This window comes from Aedes aegypti, chromosome 3, assembly GCF_002204515.2.
Source record: "Aedes aegypti strain LVP_AGWG chromosome 3, AaegL5.0 Primary Assembly, whole genome shotgun sequence".
Taxonomy (NCBI): Eukaryota; Metazoa; Arthropoda; class Insecta; order Diptera; family Culicidae; genus Aedes; species Aedes aegypti.
In genome coordinates, this window is record NC_035109.1 from 173,193,598 (window position 1) to 173,215,000 (window position 21,403).

At 40.7% G+C, this 21,403-nt stretch overlaps 1 protein-coding gene across 3 annotated transcripts in view; it reads right to left on the reverse strand.

Annotated features, from left to right (window-relative positions):
* Nucleotides 1–6,178: 6,178 nt before the first annotated feature.
* LOC5577812 overlaps nucleotides 6,179–21,403 on the reverse strand; it is a 67,133-nt gene continuing 51,908 nt past the window's right edge. For all 3 annotated transcript variants that reach the window (XM_021855011.1, XM_021855009.1, XM_021855010.1), the window contains 3 exons: nucleotides 21,052–21,402; nucleotides 8,612–8,925; nucleotides 6,179–8,550 (listed from right to left, as the gene is read on the reverse strand). In XM_021855011.1, the coding sequence (XP_021710703.1) occupies nucleotides 7,722–8,550; nucleotides 8,612–8,925; nucleotides 21,052–21,402 (1,494 nt within the window). In that variant the 3' untranslated portion in view covers nucleotides 6,179–7,721. The remainder of the gene's footprint in view (nucleotides 8,551–8,611; nucleotides 8,926–21,051; nucleotide 21,403) is intronic.

A 21,403-nucleotide genomic window follows, 5' to 3' on the forward strand; every position in this document is an offset into this window, starting at 1 on the left:
AGTGAGCTATTTGTAGTGCGTTAGAACATGTCAAATGAGATGATTTAAGGATATTGATGAACATTTTCTGATTTTGCTGCTAAAGGGATGCTTCGAGCCTGATAAGCTCAATCCGAAATAGCATGATTGAAATCAGAGTGAGCTAATTGTAGTGCGTTAGAACATGTAGGATGAGATGATTTTTGGATATCATGAATCATTTTCTGATTTTGCTGCTAAAGGGATGCTTCGAGCCTGGTAAGCTCAATCCGAAATAGCATGATTGAAATCAGAGTGAGCTAATTGTAGTGCGTTAAAACATGTAGGATGAGATGATTTTTGGATATCATGAAACATTTTCTGATTTTGCTGCTAAAGGGATGCTTCGAGCCTGATAAGCTCAATCCGAAATAGCATGATTGAAATCAGAGTAAGCTATTTGTAGTGCGTTAGAACATGTCAAATGAGATTATTTTAGGAAATTGATGAACATTTTCTGATTTTACTGCTTAAGGGATGCTTCGAGCCTGATAAGCTCAATCCGAAATAGCATGATTGAAATCAGAGTGAGTTAATTGCAGTGCGTTAGAACATGTCAAATGAGATGATTTAAGGATATTGATGAACATTTTCTGATTTTGCTGCTAAAGGGATGCTTCGAGCCTGATAAGCTCAATCCGAAATAGCATGATTGAAATCAGAGTGAGCTATTTGTAGTGCGTTAGAACATGTCAAATGAGATTATTTCAGGAAATTGATGAACATTTTCTGATTTTACTGCTTAAGGGATGCTTCGAGCCTGATAAGCTCAATCCGAAATAGCATGATTGAAATCAGAGTGAGTTAATTGTAGTGCGTTAGAACATGTCAAATGAGATGATTTATTGATGAACATTTTCTGATTTTACTGCTAAAGCGATGCTTCGAGCCTGATAAGCTCAATCCGAAATAGCATGATTGAAATCAGAGTGAGCTATTTGTAGTGCGTTAGAACATGTCAAATGAGATTATTTTAGGAAATTGATGAACATTTTCTGATTTCACTGCTAAGAGGATGCTTCGAGCCTGGTAAGCTCAATCCGAAATAGCATGATTGAAATCAGAGTGAGCTATATGTAGTGCGTTAGAACATGTCAAATGAGATGATTTAAGGATATTGATGAACATTTTTGATTTTGCTGCTAAAGGGATGCTTCGAACCTGATAAGCTCAATCCGAAATAGCATGATTTAAATCAGAGTGAGCTATTTGTAGTGCGTTAGAACATGTCAAATGAGATTATTTTAGGAAATTGATGAACATTTTCTGATTTTACTGCTAAAGCGATGCTTCGAGCCTGGTAAGCTCAATCTGAAATAGCATGATTGAAATCAGAGTGAGTTAATTGTAGTGCGTTAGAACATGTCAAATGAGATGGTTTTAAGAAATTGATAAATATTTTCTGATGATGTTGCTAAAGGGATGCTTCGAGCCTGGCAAGCTCAATCCGAAATAGCATGATTGAAATCAGAGTGAGCTATTTGTAGTGCGCTAGAACATGTTAAATGAGATGATCTGAGGATATCATAGAACATTTTCTAATTTTTCTGCTAAAGGGATGCTTCGAGCCTGGTAAGCTCAAACAATCAATAACATGTAAAATTAGATTATATGAGTAATTGAAGATATCATGAAAAAAATAAACAATATATTTTAAATACATAAACTTTTTTTTGTCATTTTTGAAGTGAGCTTTCCATTCATGTGGAAATATTATTTACATTATCAAAGAGGGTAGAGGAATGTAGAGAATAGATGTAATAGAGTTAAAAAAAAATTAAAATAAAAAAAAGCTTTTGGAATTACGAGGTTTTAAATGCGCACAAGGCCCGAAAAGGGTTCGAATGCACACAAGGCTTGTGAAGGGTTTGAGCACGCTGGAATTCTCGTAAACAAATCTCGCGTAACTTTTCAAAACGGCCTATCTAACAATTCACACATTTCGAGTAAATCGAGCTTGAAGGTTGTGAAAATATATTTTGAAACTGTATCAAAATGAAACAATTTTTCCCCACTGTGTTGCTTGTAGAGGGAAGCAGTGTAATAGAGTTCAACGTAAGAAATGAAATTTTGTCAATTTATTTGGAAATTACACTGAAATCTATAAAAACATCAGATAGGACGTTTTGACCAAAAATATGTACATAGGATAAATCACATAGGTCGTTCTGTTTCAACAATTGTTACTTTGGACATTCACTTCGGTCATTTTGTTTCAGTTATAGTAATTTTGATTTGAGCACACAGCAAGCATGTTTTATTTCATTTTGTATCCACGTGCGTTGAACTGCTTTAACATGCAAATTGAACTGCTCATTTTGTTGCAATGTGATAATCGCAGGCACCAGCTGTGCTTTGTTTTGATTCATTTGAAGAAGGAACGAATGACCTTCGGGTTAAAGTCCCTCACAAACAACAACAATTTGATTCATTCAATGCCACGCCGTCACTTTTTCCCCTCCGTCTATGTATCCTATGTAACAACAGAAGGAGGGGAAACGTTGAGCTGTACATGGGACTTTTTGCTTGCTCGCTGTTTCTCTTTCAATCTTCCCCCCGTTTCAATGCTGGTTTCGCCCACACTTGTTCGTGTGTGAGTTACCCAATGCACGACGGGTGGTGACGACTGTGTTCATTCGGCACCAGCCGTCGGCGCAAACAAGAAATAGCAGTGGGAAATGATGACGATGACGGCGCCGTCGATTGTGTTGTAGGAAACCAATGCCAAACAAATACATACAGCTTCTCCGCTCTTCGGTGAATGATTGCTCTACAAATATATGTGCGCAAGTCGCGCATGCACGTTGCTCGTGTTGCTGCCGTGCCAAAATACAGTTTTGTGTACCTCGTTCTCTTTTTGTTATCAATATTAATATTAATATTTGAGCGTATTCAATATTGCGAGGCAGAGCGACACTGAAAATATCGACATTTTGTTGCGGTGTGCTAATCGGAGACACCAGCTGTGTTTTGTTTTGATTCATTCAATCCCACGACGTCACTTCTTCCGCTCTGTCTATGTGTCCTATGTAACAACACAAGGAGGAGAAACGTTGAGCGATATGTAGGACATTTTGCTCTCTCACTGATTCTCCCTCAATTTTCCCCCCGTTTTTATGACGGTTTCGCTCACATGATCATGTGTGAGTTTCCCACTGCATGACGTGGTGGTGGTGACAGCTGTGTTGCAATCAGCACCAGCCGTCGGTTGAAACAAGAAATTGCGGTGGGGAATGATGACGATGACAACGCCGTCCATCTTGTTGTAGGAACTTGAGAAAGGAGCCCACGCCTAACAAATGCATACAGCTTCTCATCTCTTCAGTGATTGATCGCTCTGAAAATATGTGTGAGCAAGTCGCGCATGTACGTTGCTCGTGTTGCTGCCGGGAAGCATATTTATATGCTTGATCGATCATGCATCTGAATCAGATTGATACAATGACATCATGATGCTCAATCTTGTGCTCAATATCATTCCCCTATATGCACGCAATGCGCTAATGATATGAAAAGAGAAGTTGCAGCTAATCCAATCCAGCGAAACGGTAAAACATGGTATGGCAAAAAGACCAAAATACAGTTTTGTGTAACTCATTCTCTTTTTGTCACTTGAGCGTTTTCAATTTTGCGAGGCAGTGCGACTCTGAAAATATCAACTGAAATGACTGAGAACCAGTTATTATGGCATTCTATACATTTAAGTAGTGTCTCAGACACGCTTCTACAAATCATTCTACCTTTTAAACTCCATTTCAAAGCTTTATTCAGGAATGTCCAATGTAACATTAGAATCGTGTTTATTCATAAATGTTACATAGGACATGTGGTTGGTTTTCTGATCAAAGGCCCAATGTAACAATTGATTAAAAGCGATGCAGTTTTGAACATTGGTCATTTTGTTAAGCTTTTAATAGATTAATTGATTGTTAATATTATGGATCCGACAGAAATAAGGACAAACATTTTTTTTTAAATATATTTTTTCTCAATCTCCAAGCGTCGCGACTTATATTTGAATAGTGCGCTGTGTTCATAAACATCGTAAGAATGCAGCGCCACACATGTCATTATGACAGTTATGTCGGGAACGAGTCACACGTCGCGTGTCCCACACGCGCGTTCCGGTTTGGTGGGCGCGCGACAATATATCAGAACGAGTGTTCTAGTGTGCTGTTAAGTGGTGCAACGCAAATGATTTGCAATGATAATCTCGATTTGTTTACATTTGTTACTTAGGACGTTTTGAAAAGTTACGCGAGAAATCAGTTTTAAAACGGATTTATGCGACATCGGACGTAAAGTCACGACACCAACGTCCGACGACCGCAAGAAACCGAGATCCTTCAACAAAAACGACCTCGTTTACGCCAAGCTCCACGGTCGTAATGGTTGGAAGTGGGTTCCCGGCACTGTCGTCGAGAAGATCGGAGACGTCATGTATAACGTGTGGGTCGACGATCATCGAATGCTGCGCTCCCACATCAATCAGCTCCGGAGTCGTCTAGCTGCTGACACGACACCGAAGCTTCCCATCAAGCAAGCCACCTCTAGCCAGCATTTGTTGCCGCTCGACATCTTGTTGGGTGCATGGAATCTCCCAAGCCAACCGGCGGGCACACCAACACCGTCGTTTGTTTCGAGCACACCATTGTCGTCACCTACATTAGCGCCAGTCTCCAGACGCGAGCCTACCTTACTAGGTTCCACGCCGGCCCGTGCATCGTCTACGCCACGACACGAGGCTCCAGCTGTCCCGTCCATCTCATCGTCATCAACAACGTCAACATCACCCGAATTCGAATCAGCCGTCGAAGTTGAACCGGTGGTAGATCACCCTAGGCGTTCTTCACGAACTCGAAGACCGCCAATCAGGTTCGATCCCTACCACCTCTATTAAGAGGGGAGATGTTGAGGACAACCCTATCGCGGTGTACTATCCAGTACTCCGCACGCCGCTGGGCTCACACTCGGCAGCATAGCTGTCACTGTGTGATGCTGGAGATGCGCATCAATGAATGCTTTTTAATGTGGTTGTCGTTGTAATGTATTTGTATATTAAGTCAGTTTGTTTACGTTCCTAAACATGTTCGTTTTGTACCATTTTATCGTGTCGCGAAATATAGTGTTTTAAGTAGTTATTCGTGCGCGTTTTATTCCCCTGATGTAGGGACGATCCGTGTTTTATCGGGTCGATCCACGGTACAAAAGATACTTCGCAATATCGGAACGTCCCTAGATATATTGAATAGGAAATATCGATACCAAAATATCGGATATCGAAAGCCAAATATCGATATTCCGATATATCGGAAGTATCGGAACGTCCCTAGTTGTTAACGACGGAGAGTTTTGGGCGCAGTTTGAACTTCACCAGATAGTGGTCAGAGTCGATATTAGCGCCACGATAGGTCCTGGCGTCAATAATGTCGAAGAAGTGCCGTCCATCAATCAGAACGTGGTCGATTTGTAATTCTGTCTGTTGTGGTGATCTCCAGGTGTATCAGTATGGAAGGCTGTGCTGGAATTAGTTGCTATGAATGGCCATATTCGATCGACAACTATCATATTTTTATTTTTACAATTTTCAAATCATGGCCTACAGTTAACATTAACAACAACGCATAACTTATTGTAATTATATGTGTAGTTTCAAAACTGCATATTTGTTTATTTTTATATTAAAATAATGAAAATACAATCTAGTGTACGGATTTCGGTCCCACGCGCCTATCCACGAGGTTGGAAAAAGTTTCTTACCTGGTGTCCGAAATTTATGCTTTCATGCAAATCTCCATTTGTTTTGCCTAACGACGAATAACTTTCAGCGGGCAGACCTCCCATCCATCTTGGATCTTACCAGTCTCTTTCAGTTTTTTGCCTCGATCGGTGATCGGATCGTCGCTATTGAACTTTTTTCAGCTAGACAAACTTTGGAACTTCTTCCATATTTGGGATTATTTTCTAACTATTTATTATCTACGGTTTGTTCTACGAGTAGCGTGAGGTGAAAGATCTTGGTGTCGTATAGCGAGATGACAACACTCGAATAAAGAGAGACCTAATTTGAACTACTTTTACACTCTGAAATCGAAATGCACCGAACGTTCCTATCCAAGGATTTCTTTCAAATTTCACCTATGAAACGGGTAGGTAGGTATTTAGTCGCAAACTGGTTCATCGATTTGATGACTTTATTGGTTTCTCGATGAAATCAGATTCAAGAAAGGGCCCACTATGCCATGAGCGATTAATTCATATTGTTTTGCGTATATACACTAACAGGCATGCAGAAGTAACGATATGCCTTCAATAATATAACTAGCTGCTAGACGAGTACTACTTGCGTTGCGGGTTGAAGCCTACATCGAAGCTAGAGAGAGAACTGAGATTTTGGTGACAGAGAGGTTGTAAATAACAGTTATCTTTTATTTGAAACAAATCTTGTACGTCAATTGATTTTCTATTAATGATATCTTTGGCATTGGCCAGAACAGAAAAAAATATTTAAATTATGGTGTAAATAAAGGCTTGGTTGGTAATTAAGCAGCCACAAATCAATACTAGAATGCAGTCAACACTTATATACGGAGTGCATGTATTAAGAGAATGTAAAGAGAGCTTTTGGATTCACTTCTCGGCAATTTGCTGCGTTCGATTTTCATGAAGCAATCAGCGATTGAAAATTGTCAAATATTTCGTTTTCGTTCTAATATACTTTGTGAGTTGCCGTCTTACAGAGCTAGATTTGTAGATGAAGTATAACAAGATTACTTCCAAGCTACACTAAATTTATTTGTAGATTCCAGTATTAAGAAGATCTTAACTATTGAGGTTATTGTTTCTTTTTTATCTTTTTAATAACTAGTTATGTTGAGAATGTTCACAATGAAACCCAAAAGGTATGTACTAAATTGTGTGCAAATAGAAAAGGAATGATATGGCCTGGAATTGTAAAAACATATGAAGATCTCTGTGCTTGTAAAAAAAAATAACAGAAATATACCCTGTAAAACAAATTTAGAACAAAATTGACAGAATGAGTCGAAGCGCAAAAGTTTGTTTTTGTCAAGTTCTACTTAATGATACGGGCAGATCAACTGTGTTCTTTATTTGCTAAATATATAAAAATCTATGTTTTTTTCTTACTGCGTTAGTATTATACGAGCTTCAGATTAGCCTAGCGTCACACGATTTGGTTTACATCAAGTTGTAAATGCTTTCTCGTTTCGAATGCATTTTCATGAGCATCCAAGCTTTTGAGAGACACTTTCAAGTGATCTGTAAATATATTGTGTCTATCGATTTATAGCGAAAGAACATCATAAATAGCTTAAATATATTTTGAGAAAATATGAATCCGTCCGTTTGTGTTACGTACGGAATTGCGATTCAGGGGATTTGCAAAACAAATAAGAATGCTACGAAACAGAAGTGAAACTGTTTGTGATTATAAGATAGACTAGATGAACTTAGTTTGTAAATTAAAAATTTAATAAAAATGACTTCGTCTACCAAATGAATGCAAAATAAACGTTATAGTTAAAACTTTAAATAAAACAAAACAGTATTGTAGGTAAACGCTAGGTGCATTTGAACGCACTCCATATGTTGTATGTTTGAACTGAAGTTAAACAAGTAGATCTGTAACTTTTGATATCACAAATACACAATTACAATTTTACGCCTAAATTATCCATTATTTAAACTGTAGTTCCATAAGCAGCACTGAAAACGGCGCGTGAACTATCAGTATCTAGCGAGATGTCTTCCGGGCTGGCTAAATCCACCCGAATCTGCTCCAGTTGAGCATCATTTTGAGAATTGGTGCTAGCGCTATTGATATTACCTGGTCCGCCACTCGTGCTACTGCTGTACGTGTAACTGGTGTTTCGACGACGATTTGCTAGTGCCTCTTGAGTGGCATTTCCCCCTCCCCAATTTCTCAGAGTCCAATGGAAATGAGTGGGGACAGATGGTGTTTCATCTCCAGCGATGTCTTCGTTTTCCTGCTCCACGGCTGCGTCCGAATTATCCACTTCACCAAGAGTGGTTGATGGCATTATAATGGTTACCTCTCGGTTTGTGCAAGGTAACGTTTCACTAGCGCCAGCTATCATGTCCATGCTATCCTTGGTCCCAGAGTTGGAAGAATTTGAATCCAAAGAATCGATACTGGAATCGATTGCGGCTAATCCATCTACGCTTATACCCACAGAACGGTTTCCATCCCCACCGGATTCTCTAAAACGGACTATCGCTTCCAAATCGCCCTGGCATTCTTCTATCGAACGTAGAATATCCCAGCATATGTCGGATTCGATCGGAATGGGATGGTCCGAATCACGATTATAGATTGATATGGCTATGTGAACGGGGTGTGGAATCGGAAGTGGAATCAGCAATTTATCTGAGGCATGTGTTTTCACTTGTTTTCGCTTCCATGGTTTCCAACTGTTTCGGGACTTCTGTGTAGGTATCGGGGAACGCCGAGCTCTTACCCGCGGAGTGGTCAAACCAGAAGAAGTGTCACTGTAATTTGTAAGAATTGGTTTAGCAGGATTTATTTCACGAACCGAAATAGATAACTTACTTCCTCTTCTCTGCTCTTCTGGAGTTGATCATTACCCGTGAGCGTGGGTTGAACGCGGAAACCTCCAAGTAGGGAGAATGAACCTGTATATTGCCACGCGGGGCATACACGTTACCCAAGAGATCTGGCCCATTGATGCCCATTATATCGCTAGTGTTTTGTACCATTTCAGTGTAACGGGATAGATCTAGTTGTGAGTGAGGTTCCAGTTTAAATTGAGTATCACTCTCCGACAGTGGAGTGAGGAAGTCCAAGCTGAAAATATCAGCATAAAGCATTCCAGCTAGACCAGCCCAATCGCCGACAGATAAACCCTGTGGAAAGAAAACGAAATAATTTATTATGTGATCCATGTTAGTGGTCGGCCATATACCCCGTGGACATGAAAACCTCGATGCATCATGATGTACCCCCTCTCTCTACCGTTTCACAATGTCATACTAACATGTACAAATCCCTTAATTAAGCCAAGAGGTGTTGATAAAATGTGTACGATCGTACACTTCAATGTAGGGTTATCATTATTTGTCAAGAAGCTTGAGAATGAGAGTTTGATTGGTCGCCCGGTTTTGTTACTCCAGTATCGCCCGATCAGCTGCACTTACACACGAAAAAACCAACCAGATGACTGCTTGGGACTTATAGACACCCTCAGTGTTCCTAAGTGCTGATGATCTTCAATTTTAGGCAACAATGGTGCCTGTCTGCAGATCAATGAGGGGAAGGCGGAGGAATTGATGTTGCATTTAAAACTGGTCCACTGTAGACCGGATATACTCCTGCATCTACACCAGTTCATGCGGAAGAGTATGAGGAAAAGCATTTGTATAACGCGTAAGAAATGGTGTGCTATAATGATGAGAGAATAGTTTCTTGTCTGTCTCTGGTGCTAGCAACTGCTGTTCGTTCATTCATTAAATTGTGATAGATTAAGAGTGGACGATAGAAGCAAGTGATACAACTGCAAAGTACAAGGAAATTGACGGGCCTATAATTGAGCCCAGGTTCTTCTGCTTATGAAGCAGAAGCGGTAGCCATCAGACCATCAACCCCATTACAGCTCTTTCTGTTATAGATCTGTGTTATAACTTCCCGGGCCATCATGTCCGGAGTATTTTTAACCACAATGCTTTCAACAGTAAAGATTTTGAGCATTACTATTTAATTTTATTTTTTCACTATATATAACACATTTGCTTTCTTTTCAAATTATTCTAAATGGCCATAATGACAAATGACCATAACACCAAACGACCATTATGCCAAAAAGAGTAGATCCTACCTAGATTGATGCTGCCGTTCTACGCATATTTGTCCCGCAGTCCATAGGGTTTACCATAGAACATGGAACAAGTAGGCGAAGAAGTATGGAAGCTTCAGAAATTGGTTCTATTACCATAGGCAGAGGAACTACCAGGGCGGCGTAAATATCTATATGACTAGTACCGTAGACAGGAGGTGCGTCTCAGTCTAACTGCTCTGCTGAAATTGCCAGCAAGCGTAAGCTTATGGCTCCATGGCGCTTTTCATAGTTGAGTAGGAACGATGTATCAATAAAAGATTAGATGAGAAATATTTGCATAAAATCTAATAATAAAGTCTGCGGTATTATTGTTACGTCATCTGAAAGCTTTTTATTTTGGTTTTTGTATAAAAAAATATGAAAACCACAAAAAATCATATTTTTGTATTTATTATCGTTTGATCCACAATAGGAAAATATGTGCCTATTATAGCACTATGGGAAAATTATATACTAAAGAGTAGTTAGTTATCTTTATTAACGAGATTTTTAGCCCTGGGCTACTTAATCTCGGGACTAACGGCTTTACTACCCTTTCGAAGGAAGTCGTCACTAGAACTTCTTACGTCATAAGTGACTATCTCGGGAATGGGACTCGATCCCAGGTCCTCGGTGTGAGAGGCGTGTGTTCTAACCCTACACCGGGTCCGTCTACAATTCTGAAGCCATTTTTTTGTTAACAATGAGCAATATATGGATGAATCTTTAAAAAAATTCCTGTTCGCTTCTCTGAGTAAACTTTTGAGTTAGTTTTTTAGCAAAAATTGAATTGTTGAATTCTTGAAGGTATTCTGAACGAAAATCTTGGAGGCATCCGATGAAATCTTTATCTAAATATAGCTACATTCTGATATCTACACAGGGTGTAAACTACCTGAAAAAACCTGGAAAGTTAGGAAATGCCAGGGAATTCCATTTTTGACCTGGAAAGTCATGGAGAGGTCAGGGAAAGAAATGAATACTACAACATCAAACAAGTTAATTGTCTGCAAAGTTATTGATTAGGCCAACTCAGTAATACAATAGTAATAATAATGATATTTACATTTACAGTTAACTCTCCATTACTCGATATTTCGTATCTCGATATCGAGTTAGGGAACCATACTAAAGTTGGTTTTCATGGCTAACTCGATGGTCCCTTAAATCGCAGTTGCACTTGATTTGTGTTCTGTTTCTCGATACTTCCCTAACTCGATGGTTCCTTCAAAATCGAATTATGGAGAGTTGACTGTAATACGGTTAATGTAGAAAATTGGTAATCAAACTTTCAAAATAGCAGTACACATTGAGAAATGTGCTTATGCATGGTAGAGTGAACTGTGCTTTAATACTTATACTTATCCTCAGAATCATTTTTTTTTTAAATGAATAACATCAACAGTGCTCTTTGAAGTTGGCGTAGATTGTTCCAAAAATATTTAAGGTACCGCGGGGCAAGTGGGTAAATGAGGTAAGTGAAAATAATTGGTATATTTTACTGGATATGAGAATTAACGTTTCAAACTCATGCATAAACTCCTGAGGCCATTCAGAACACGAAAGGTAAGAGATTCCTGAGATTTTTCAGCCATTATTGCATAAAAGAGCGAAAGATTGTTAACCTGTTGACCTGTCAACTATCACTCCGTAACAAGTTGGCGACGTGCAATCTTATTTTAATATTTTCAGTGGAAAAAAATAGGGGAAAACAATTTTTTGTACCACTTTTAAGTTGTCCCCTATGACAGTTTCAAACAGCAATAAAAAAAAAAGTTTTAGGATTATTTCAACGAAGATCTAAAAATAACTAAATTAAAACACTGTCAATTTTCTAATCACGTGGGGCAAGTGAAAAGTTTCTTATTGGAGATTGAATTAGTGTGTTCTCTTTAGGTAGCTATAAGTAAACAAGGTTCGCAATCATCATATAAAAACAGAACGTGCTGATAATTCAAGAAAAACTATAATCAAAGCGTCAAAAGTTAATAGAAATCATGGAACATCTCTAAAAGAGGTTTCACAACATTACGATATTAATCTGTTTACTTCGGACAGCTGATTAAAAGGAAGACGTTGATTGAAAAGTTTCAATGTAAGAGAATGTACGGAAATCTCGTGGAATGTCTATATAAAGCTAGTTCAAAACAAAAAAAAATGGGTATAGGTCTATCCACATAAAAAAACTAAATACTTTATTGAAGGATTCCGTTTGATTCCTCCCAAAGAGTTATCCGACTTTCTTAAAAACAAAAACAAAAAAAACAAAGGGGCCTTCCTTAGCCGAGTGGTTAGAGTCCGCGGCTACAAAGCAAAGCCATGCTGAAGGTGTCTGGCTCCGAATCCCGGTCGGTCCAGGATCTTTTCGTAATGGAAATTTCCTTAACTTCCCTGGGCATAAAGTATCATCGTACCTGCCACACGATATACGAATGCAAAAAATGGAATTTAGGCAAAGAAAGCTCTCAGTTAATAACTGTGGAAGTGCTCTTAGAACACTACGCTGAGTAGCCGGCTCTGTCCCAGTGGGGACGTTGATGCCAAGAAGAAGAAGAAGAAAAACAAAGAACGAGCGGTGGAAATTCTACAGAGCAGAAATGCAATTGCTGTCCCATGATGTTAGAACTAATATTGGAAATGTTGTAGTTATAAAGTTGTCGAATGATTTACACAAACATATTGGAAATTGTCTTTCAATAAGTGGAAACAAGTACACGAGAATACTGTAGAAACACAAATTAACTTTATTAATCGGAAATAAAACGAGAATAAATTCAGAAACGATGCTCTTACTTCAATGGCGCTTTCACTTATGAATGAGAGTGGGGATGAATGGCGCGCTGGATGCGCTTAACAAGCTTTTCGCCATCACAGTAGGTGATGCTTTCGCGTGTTGCCTGATGTGCGTCACAGTTGACAGCACAGCCTTGTTGGTAAGAGCATCTCGATCGTTGCTCCTTCCAATACTCCTCCTCAACGATCACCACCGGCCAAACCGAGCATACTAGCGAACTTCCGAAGCTTCACCTGCCCAAGTGCCTTGGTGAGTATATCCGCAACCATCTCCTCTGTGGAACAGTAAAGCAGCTCCAAAACTCTTGCTTCACACAGCTCCTTCACGAAGCACTGACGAGTCTCGATGTGCCTCGATCGCTTCGTTGTCCGTTCCGAACTGACGAACTTGATGCAGCTCTGGTTATCTTCCCAGAGTGTCACCGGCTTGAACGTTGGCTCACCGAAATCCTCAAACAAATGCAGAAGCCAAACAGCCTCTTGGCTCGCCTCGCTCAACGCCACGTATTCCGATTCCATCGACGAGAGTGTGACAAAATCTTGCAGACGGCTTGTCCACGAAATCGCTCCTCCGGCATACATGAACACGATACCACTTGTAGACTTGCGAGACTTCAAATCGCCCGCCCAGTCCGCGTCCGAGTATCCAACAAGCTTACCTTCTGAGTCTCCGTATCTTAACTGCCAATCTTTCGTCCCTTTCAGGTAGCGCACCACACGTTTGGCTGCCACCCAATCGGCTTCAGTCGGTGCACATACGCATCGTCCCAAAATCGACACACTAGCAGCAATATCGGGTCTCGCACAGACGGCGATATACAGCAACGCTCCCACTAGACTCCTGTACTGGCCATTCGATTTCAGTGGTGGACTCTCCTCCCTGGTCTTGACGAATCCATCTTCCATCGGGGTTTTCGCGCACTTGGCATCGATTAAACCAAATCTCCCAGCAACGCGGTCTATGTAGTTCTCCAGCGAAATACCGTACTTACCACCTTCTTTCCGGATTTCCATTCCCAGGAAATAGTTGGCATCTCCCAGGTTGGCCATCTCGAACTCCTTGCTCAGGGCAGCATAGATCTTTTCGATCTCCTCCTCGCTTTCGCAGCCCAGCAAAATATCGTCGACGTAGACAAGCAAATACAATCGCTTTCCGTTGACCACTTTCGTATAAAAACACGGATCAGCTCGGCTCTGTTTGAACTTCAAACTTTGGAGGAAGGCGTGAAGACGATGATTCCAACAACGAGCAGATTGTTTCAACCCGTAAATGCTTTTCACCAGCTTACACACCTGCTGCTCCTTGCCTTCAATCACGAAGCCACTTGGTTGCCGCATATAGAGCTCCTCTTCCAGCTTTCCGTACAAATATGCGGTCTTCACATCGAAATGCTTCAGCACCAGGTTCCGTTTCGAAGCGATGGCCAGAAGTGTACGCAAAGTTGTTTGCTTTACAACCGGTGCGAACACTTCATCATAGTCTTGCCCATACTTCTGATTGAATCCTTGGGCGACCAGACGTGCCTTGTACTTCACAGCTTCCCCAGCAGCGTTTCGCTTGATTTTGTACACCCACTTGCAGCCTACTGGTTTTCGCCCAGCAGGCGGGTCTACCAGCTCCCACGTTCCGTTCTCCTCGTGAGATCGCAGCTCTTCAACCATTGCTTTTCTCCACTCAGCACTCTTTTCACAGCTCAAAGCCTCCTGTAGCGTTCTCGGCTCCATCTCCTCCTCTGGGGGAAGAGTGCCTGCCACGAAAATTTCCTCAATGAGCCGCCGTGGAGGTACACCTTTTGTTGACCTTCGAGACCTTCTTGCGATTTCTTCCATCGGAAAACCATGGAACGAACTTGCACTTGATGACACTGAATAGTCCGACATGTCCAACTCTTCCAGGTCTTCATCTTCTTCTTCATCGCTACCTTCTTCTGCTTCAGGTACTGGATCGATTTCTTCAATCTTATTCCCCAACGATATAACGACTTCTTCTTTCTCCTTTTCAGGAACTACCGATGCTTCGTTTTCTTCCCCAGGAAACTCCTCCTGACGCCCGCGGGGCACCTCTTCTTCACGCACTTCAACGAACTTCGCATCGCGGCTTATCAAAATTGTATCGTTTTCAGGGTTCAGGAAACGATATGCTTTCCTTCCTTCCGCGTACCCGACAAAGACCAACTTCACTGCCTTCGAATCTAATTTTCTCCGTTTCTCCTTCGGCACATGAACGTACGCCTCCGAACCGAAAATACGAATATGGACATACGACGGTTTCTTACCGTGCCACAGCTCATACGGTGTCTTTTCCTTACCCGACGACGGAAGACGATTTTGCAAATAGTTCGCCGTGTTCAACGCTTCACCCCAATACTTTTTGCTCAAACCGGACTCAAGAAGCAAACACCGAACCATTTCAACTTCGTACCGATTCTTCCTCTCCGCTTTACCGTTTTGTTGCGGAGAATACGGTGCCGTTTGTTGCAAGACGATACCACTTTCAGCCAAGAAACGCTTGAACGCCGTGCTCGAATATTCTCCTCCTCCATCCGTACGAATGATTCGAGGATACAGGCCGAAATGGTTCTTCACCAAACTACAATACTCGCGCACTTTTTGTTCAACTTCCGACTTCGCCTTCAGCAGGTATACCACCGTGTAACCACTGAAATCGTCCACTAGAGTCACATAGAACCGATTGCCGCTGGGTGTGGCAACTTCCATCGGTCCACCAACGTCCGAATGCACTAAATCGCCAACCGCTGACGAATTACTTTCGGATCGCTTCGGAAACGAAATCCGACTCATCTTCCCTTTCAAACAAACTCCACACACGCAATTTACATTACATTTCTGTAATTTCAGACCGAAACCCAAATCGTGTCGCACTATTTTCGCTATTGCTTCCGGATCGCGATGACCCAGCCGACGATGCCACAGATGCTCACACGATTCTGGATGGGTCTCAGTCGTTGCCAGTGCTTGCTCAGGGAACTGCTTCAAACGATATAACCCCCCGCTTCGCTCGCCTACCAGCATCACTTCCTTGTCACGTAGGACTCGACAGCCGGATTTCTCGAATACAACGCTGTATCCAAGATCACAAATCTTACCTACGGACAGCAGATTACCAGCGAGGGACGGCACGTGGTACACATCGTTGAGCGTAACGTTCATCTGGATTCCACTTCCCGTTAACGATGCCACTTTTCCGGTTCCGGAACCACCGGACTTGATGTGGGTACCATCGGCCAAGCATATTTCCACGCTTTTACTGCGATCCAGATCACTCAGCAGCTTCACGTCACTCGTCATATGCGACGTCGCTCCGGAATCCAAGTACCACTTTCCGGGGGCACACGGGCTTGCTGCTACCAGACACATTTCCATCACACCGCTCGAAACTTCCGCGGCCATGCTCACTTTCCCAGCATCTTTCTTCATCGATTTTTCTTTCAATTTCGGACAGTCTCGCCGGAAGTGTCCGGATTGGTGGCAATGATGGCACACAACACTTTTCTTCTTTTCGAATTTGCTTTTGCCACTCATCGTCTTCAGAGCCTTTTTACTGCTCTCCACACCACCCCCACACGCTTGTCGACGACGCCACTCTTCGCGCAATTTGCTTTTCACAAAGTCCACAGTCACTTCCGTCTCCGGTCGGCTCTCAATCACATTGATGAGGCTACCATACGACATCGGAAGGCTCGAAAGAATTAACGCCATGAACACTCTGTCCTTTAATCCCTCTCCCATCACTTCCAGCTTGTTGTGCAATGCCGTCATGCCATTCAGATGCTCCAGCAGGTTGTCTTCTTCTGCTAACCGCATCGAGCACAACTTCCGCAACACGTGCAAAGTCGAAGAAAGAGACGACTCCTCATGAATTTTCTTCAATGAGTCCCACATCTCCTTCGCAGTCGTCTTCCTGATGATGTGGACCAGTTGCGTGTCTTCCATAGCCAAACCGATCATGGCACGAGCTTTTCCATCCTTCAGGATCCAGTCGGCCGACGGCTCGTCAGGCTTGTCTTCCAACACAACCGCGAATAGCTCTTCTTTCACCAGGAAAAGTTCCATCTTGAACTTCCACACCGCGAAATTATTGTCATTCAACTTTTCGAACGATACCTTCACGTCCGCCATGTTGTTTCACACACACACGCGACGCCTCGACCGAACCGAAAAAATATCTTCGAAATTGAAGCACAACTTTACCGGAAATACCGTTCTACAGTTCTCAGTATACTGGCGGGACCATAACCTATTGGAAATTGTCTTTCAATAAGTGGAAACAAGTACACGAGAATACTGTAGAAACACAAATTAACTTTATTAATCGGAAATAAAACGAGAATAAATTCAGAAACGATGCTCTTACTTCAATGGCGCTTTCACTTATGAATGAGAGTGGGGATGAATGGCGCGCTGGATGCGCTTAACAAGCTTTTCGCCATCACAGTAGGTGATGCTTTCGCGTGTTGCCTGATGTGCGTCACAGTTGACAGCACAGCCTTGTTGGTAAGAGCATCTCGATCGTTGCTCCTTCCAATAAAACATAGCTGAATCAATTTTTTTTTATTTACATGTTACTTATGTTGTTGTTCATTGGAACACGTTAACAAATGTTCAAGTTAATAAAAATCGTGAATATACCTGTTAGATTTTGAAATAATTGTTCAAAACGATAGATTTTTCACTTGATCCACTTGTGGTGCAATTGAAAAGTAAGGAGACGTTTTTGAAAAACTTTTTCTGTATTTTTTTCTTTAATTTCACATAAAAAACAATTTTAGCATACTGCTTATATTTGGTGGAAGTCAAGTTAAAAAATATACACGACCTCATTTATTTCAATTTAAAGTCTCTAGAATATGAAGAATCTCAACTAAGGTACCGTGAGGCAAGTGAGTAATTCTTCAAGTTTATTGTTTCGAATAATAAATTCAAACACTAACAGTTTCATTCACAATTTATATTACCTTTTACATTTGTTAAGGCGTCCCAATGAACAATAACGTAAATAACATGTAAACAAAGAAAATGTTATTCTTGACACTCGAATTTTCTTCTGTTCAGTTATCTTTGTTAAAATGATTCGACAACATTATAACTGCTATATTTCCAACGTTAGTTCTCACATCATGGGACAGCAATTGCATTTCTGCTGTGTAGAATGTCCACCGCTCGTTATTTGTTTTTAAGAAAGTCGGATATGACGTCGGATAACTCTTTGGGAGAAATCAAACGGAATACTTCAATAAAGTATTTAGAATCTGTTTTATGTGGATAGACCTATACCCCAATTGTATGTTTTGAACTAGCTTGTAATAGATATTTCACGGGATTCTTCTTCTTCTTTTCTGGCGTTACGTCCCCACTGGGACAGAGCCTGCTTCTCAGCTTAGTGTTCTTATGAGCACTTCCACAGTTATTAACTGAGAGCTTACTATGCCAATGACCATTTTTGCATGCGTATATCGTGTGGCAGGTACGAGGATACTCTATGCCCTGGGAAGTCGAGAAAATTTCCAACCCGAAAAGATCCTCGACCGGTGGGATTCGAACCCACGACCCTCAGCTTGGTCTTGCTGAATAGCTGCGCGTTTACCGCTACGGCTATCTGGGCCCCTTCACGGGATTACTGTGCGCTTTCTTACATTGGAACTTTTCCATCAACGTCTTCCATTTAATAGGCTGTCCGAAGTAGACATATTAATATCGTAATGTTTGGCAACCTCATTTAGAGAAGTTCAGTAATTTGGCCATGATAATACCTTTTAAAGCTTTGAGTATAGTTTTTCTTGAATTATCAGCACGTTCTGTTGTTCTATGATAATTGCGAACCTTGTATACTTATAGCTACCTGAAGAGAAAACACAAATTCTGTCTCTAATGAGAAACTTTTCACTAGCCCCACGTGATTAGAAGAATGACGGCGTTTCAATTTAGTTTCATTTAGGTCTACGTCGAATTAATTCTATTTTTTTTTATTTCAGTTTGAAACTGTCAGAGGGGACAGACAAACAGACGTCACGCTTAGGACAAATCTCGATCATAATCATAGTCACGACGACATGTACGCCCAATGCTAAAATCGGTGTGTTTGGCCGACGGGCCAACAGATGGCGGTAGTGCTTAAACGTCAAACACGAACAAAAACGATGCGAGCGCTGCGGGTGGCGGATTGGCCACCTATCATATTTTTAAATCGACCGTTAAAAAGGTAGTCGATAGACAATGATGAGAGTGTGACGTCTGTTTGTCTGTGGGACAACTTAGAAATGGTACAGAAAATTATTTTCCACAACTTTTTTCCAATGAATATATTAAAACAAATTTGCACGCAGCCAACTTATTAAGAAGTGATTGTTGATAGGTTAACAATCTTTCGCTCTATTATGCAATAATGGTTGAAATATCTCAGGAATATCTTACTTATCGTAATGTTCTGAATGGCCTCAAAGGTTTACGCACGAGTTTGAAACGTTAATTCACATATTCAGCAAAACATACCAATAATTTTCACTTACCCCATTTACCCACTTGCCCCACGGTACCTTATACGAATTCCATTACCCACTTGCCCCACGGTACCTTAGTTCTAAAGTTCCTAAATCAACTAATTGCCTAGTCTTGATACAAAATGGAATTCACTCCATCAAATCATGACAATTTTTACAAGTTTTCTCGTAATACCCTAGTGAAACTGGTAAAACGATAAATAGCGAAAAAAAAACAATGAGAGTCCTCATTTTCAAGGGTACAAATCTGCAGGACAGCCCTGGGCTACTTTATATCGGGACTAACGGCTTTACTTCCCTTCCAAAGGAAGTCGTCACTAGAACTTCTTACGTCATAAGTGACTATCTCGGGGATGGGATTCAATCCCAGGTCCTCGGTGTGAGAGGCGTGTGTTCTAATCCCTACACCAGGTCCGTATACAATTCTATAGACACCTTTTTGTTAACTTGTCCATCTTGTGATTAATAATAATGATAATTAATAATTAATAATGTTTTAATGATTGCTTTTAGGAAATAAATAGACACGCTAAAATTATCGCAATCCATAATCCACCTTTGTGCGTTACCTCAAATTTGAGTAAGTGGCATAGTACTGGAACTTGAGTTATTTGAGTTGCCGGTTGAGTGAAAACAACTTAGGCAAAAGGTACTTTTTCGCATGGCTAAAAATGTAAATAACTTCCACCCTATCAACTCAAAATTAGGTAACGCATGAACCCTCCGAATTGAGTGGAATAAACTAACTTTTGAGTACAATCGAATTTCGTTCATTGCACTATCTTTAGGTGGGCTTCGTTTTAATTGGGCTTCCGCTAGTTGGGCTATAGCCCACCTAAAACGAAGGCAAACGTCATTTTCTGACATACGACGCAATTTATCAATGTTGGTAGCCCTGATTTTCTTTTGTTCTATGCTATTTGACAGCTCGAAACTCAGCCCAATTAGTGAAAGTCTTTCACTAAGTGGGCTACATGTTTAGTGCAACGAACGAAAGTTGACTGTACTTCATTTTCTCCGTGTACCAGATCTTATGAAGTATTATTGAATTAATGTTTGATTAGTTGCTTGAATCTTAAATTATTGATTTGAATTTTCTGTTTGTTAACAACGTCCACGACCCCCGTGGACATTTCATACATCTACCCCCTCTCTCCATGGACTAGATTTGACTTTTTCGTTGCCCGCCGGGTATATTGAAAATCTTCCAATCTTCCATTAACCCTCTAATACCCAAATTTTTATTTTCGATTTAAGTATTATTTTTCGTTATCTAAAATCGTTCTAAACACGTTTTGGGCATTTATTTATTTTTATTCGCAAATTTTTAAATTTTGATTTTTGATTTTTATAATTTTTATTTTTGAACATCCCTAGCTTTTTTCATTTTTTCTTGAAGCCTTTTCTAGTTGTTGATTTTTGGCAATAATAAAAATTTTAATTGTTACGGTATTTTGAAAGATATTAAATTTTTAATTTTTTTTCGGAGCGTATTTTATTTTCCGTGTAACTAACGCAAAAACAGGTTTGAAATAATTTTAATACCACCAGGCTCTTCGTTTGTGATAGGTTAATCGTAAAAAAATATAAAAGGTACAATTTTTTATATTACACGTTAAATGAAGCCCAGGCATTTATAGGTTATATAAGAATGCAATTTTTCAAACAATTTCTAAAAATACAAAAAAGTTTCAAAAGTCATAAAAAACTTTTCCTATATGCGTGTAATGAGTCAAGGTATAAGCCAAAAATAAAATCATTTTGATTTCCGAGCTACGAAAAAATACACAAAATTCCAAAGTGTACCCCGTCTAAAGGCGGGGTTGGGTATTAGAGGGTTAACTTACCTTGGCATCCCAAAATTCGTCCTCGCTGATCGACAGGCGTGCTATAACGTGAGATGGGTAAAATTTCTCCAACATATAGGCGGACTGCTGTATTACGATTTTCAGTTCCATCGTGTTCAGTTTGATCCTTGATTTGACCGCGGTCGTTAGTCCGGTTTGAAGATCTCTGCGCCGTTTTTCCAGTTTTTCATGCAGTGAAGCCATCAGATCGTGCCCCTCACGTTCCAGCTGCCGATATGGCCCAACATTTTTCGACAACTGCGCCGAAAACGGACCAAAGCAGGCTTCTACAAATTGACTAAAATCCTTCTGCGGTTGACAAATGACGGTCTCCATCGAATGCTGATAAGCC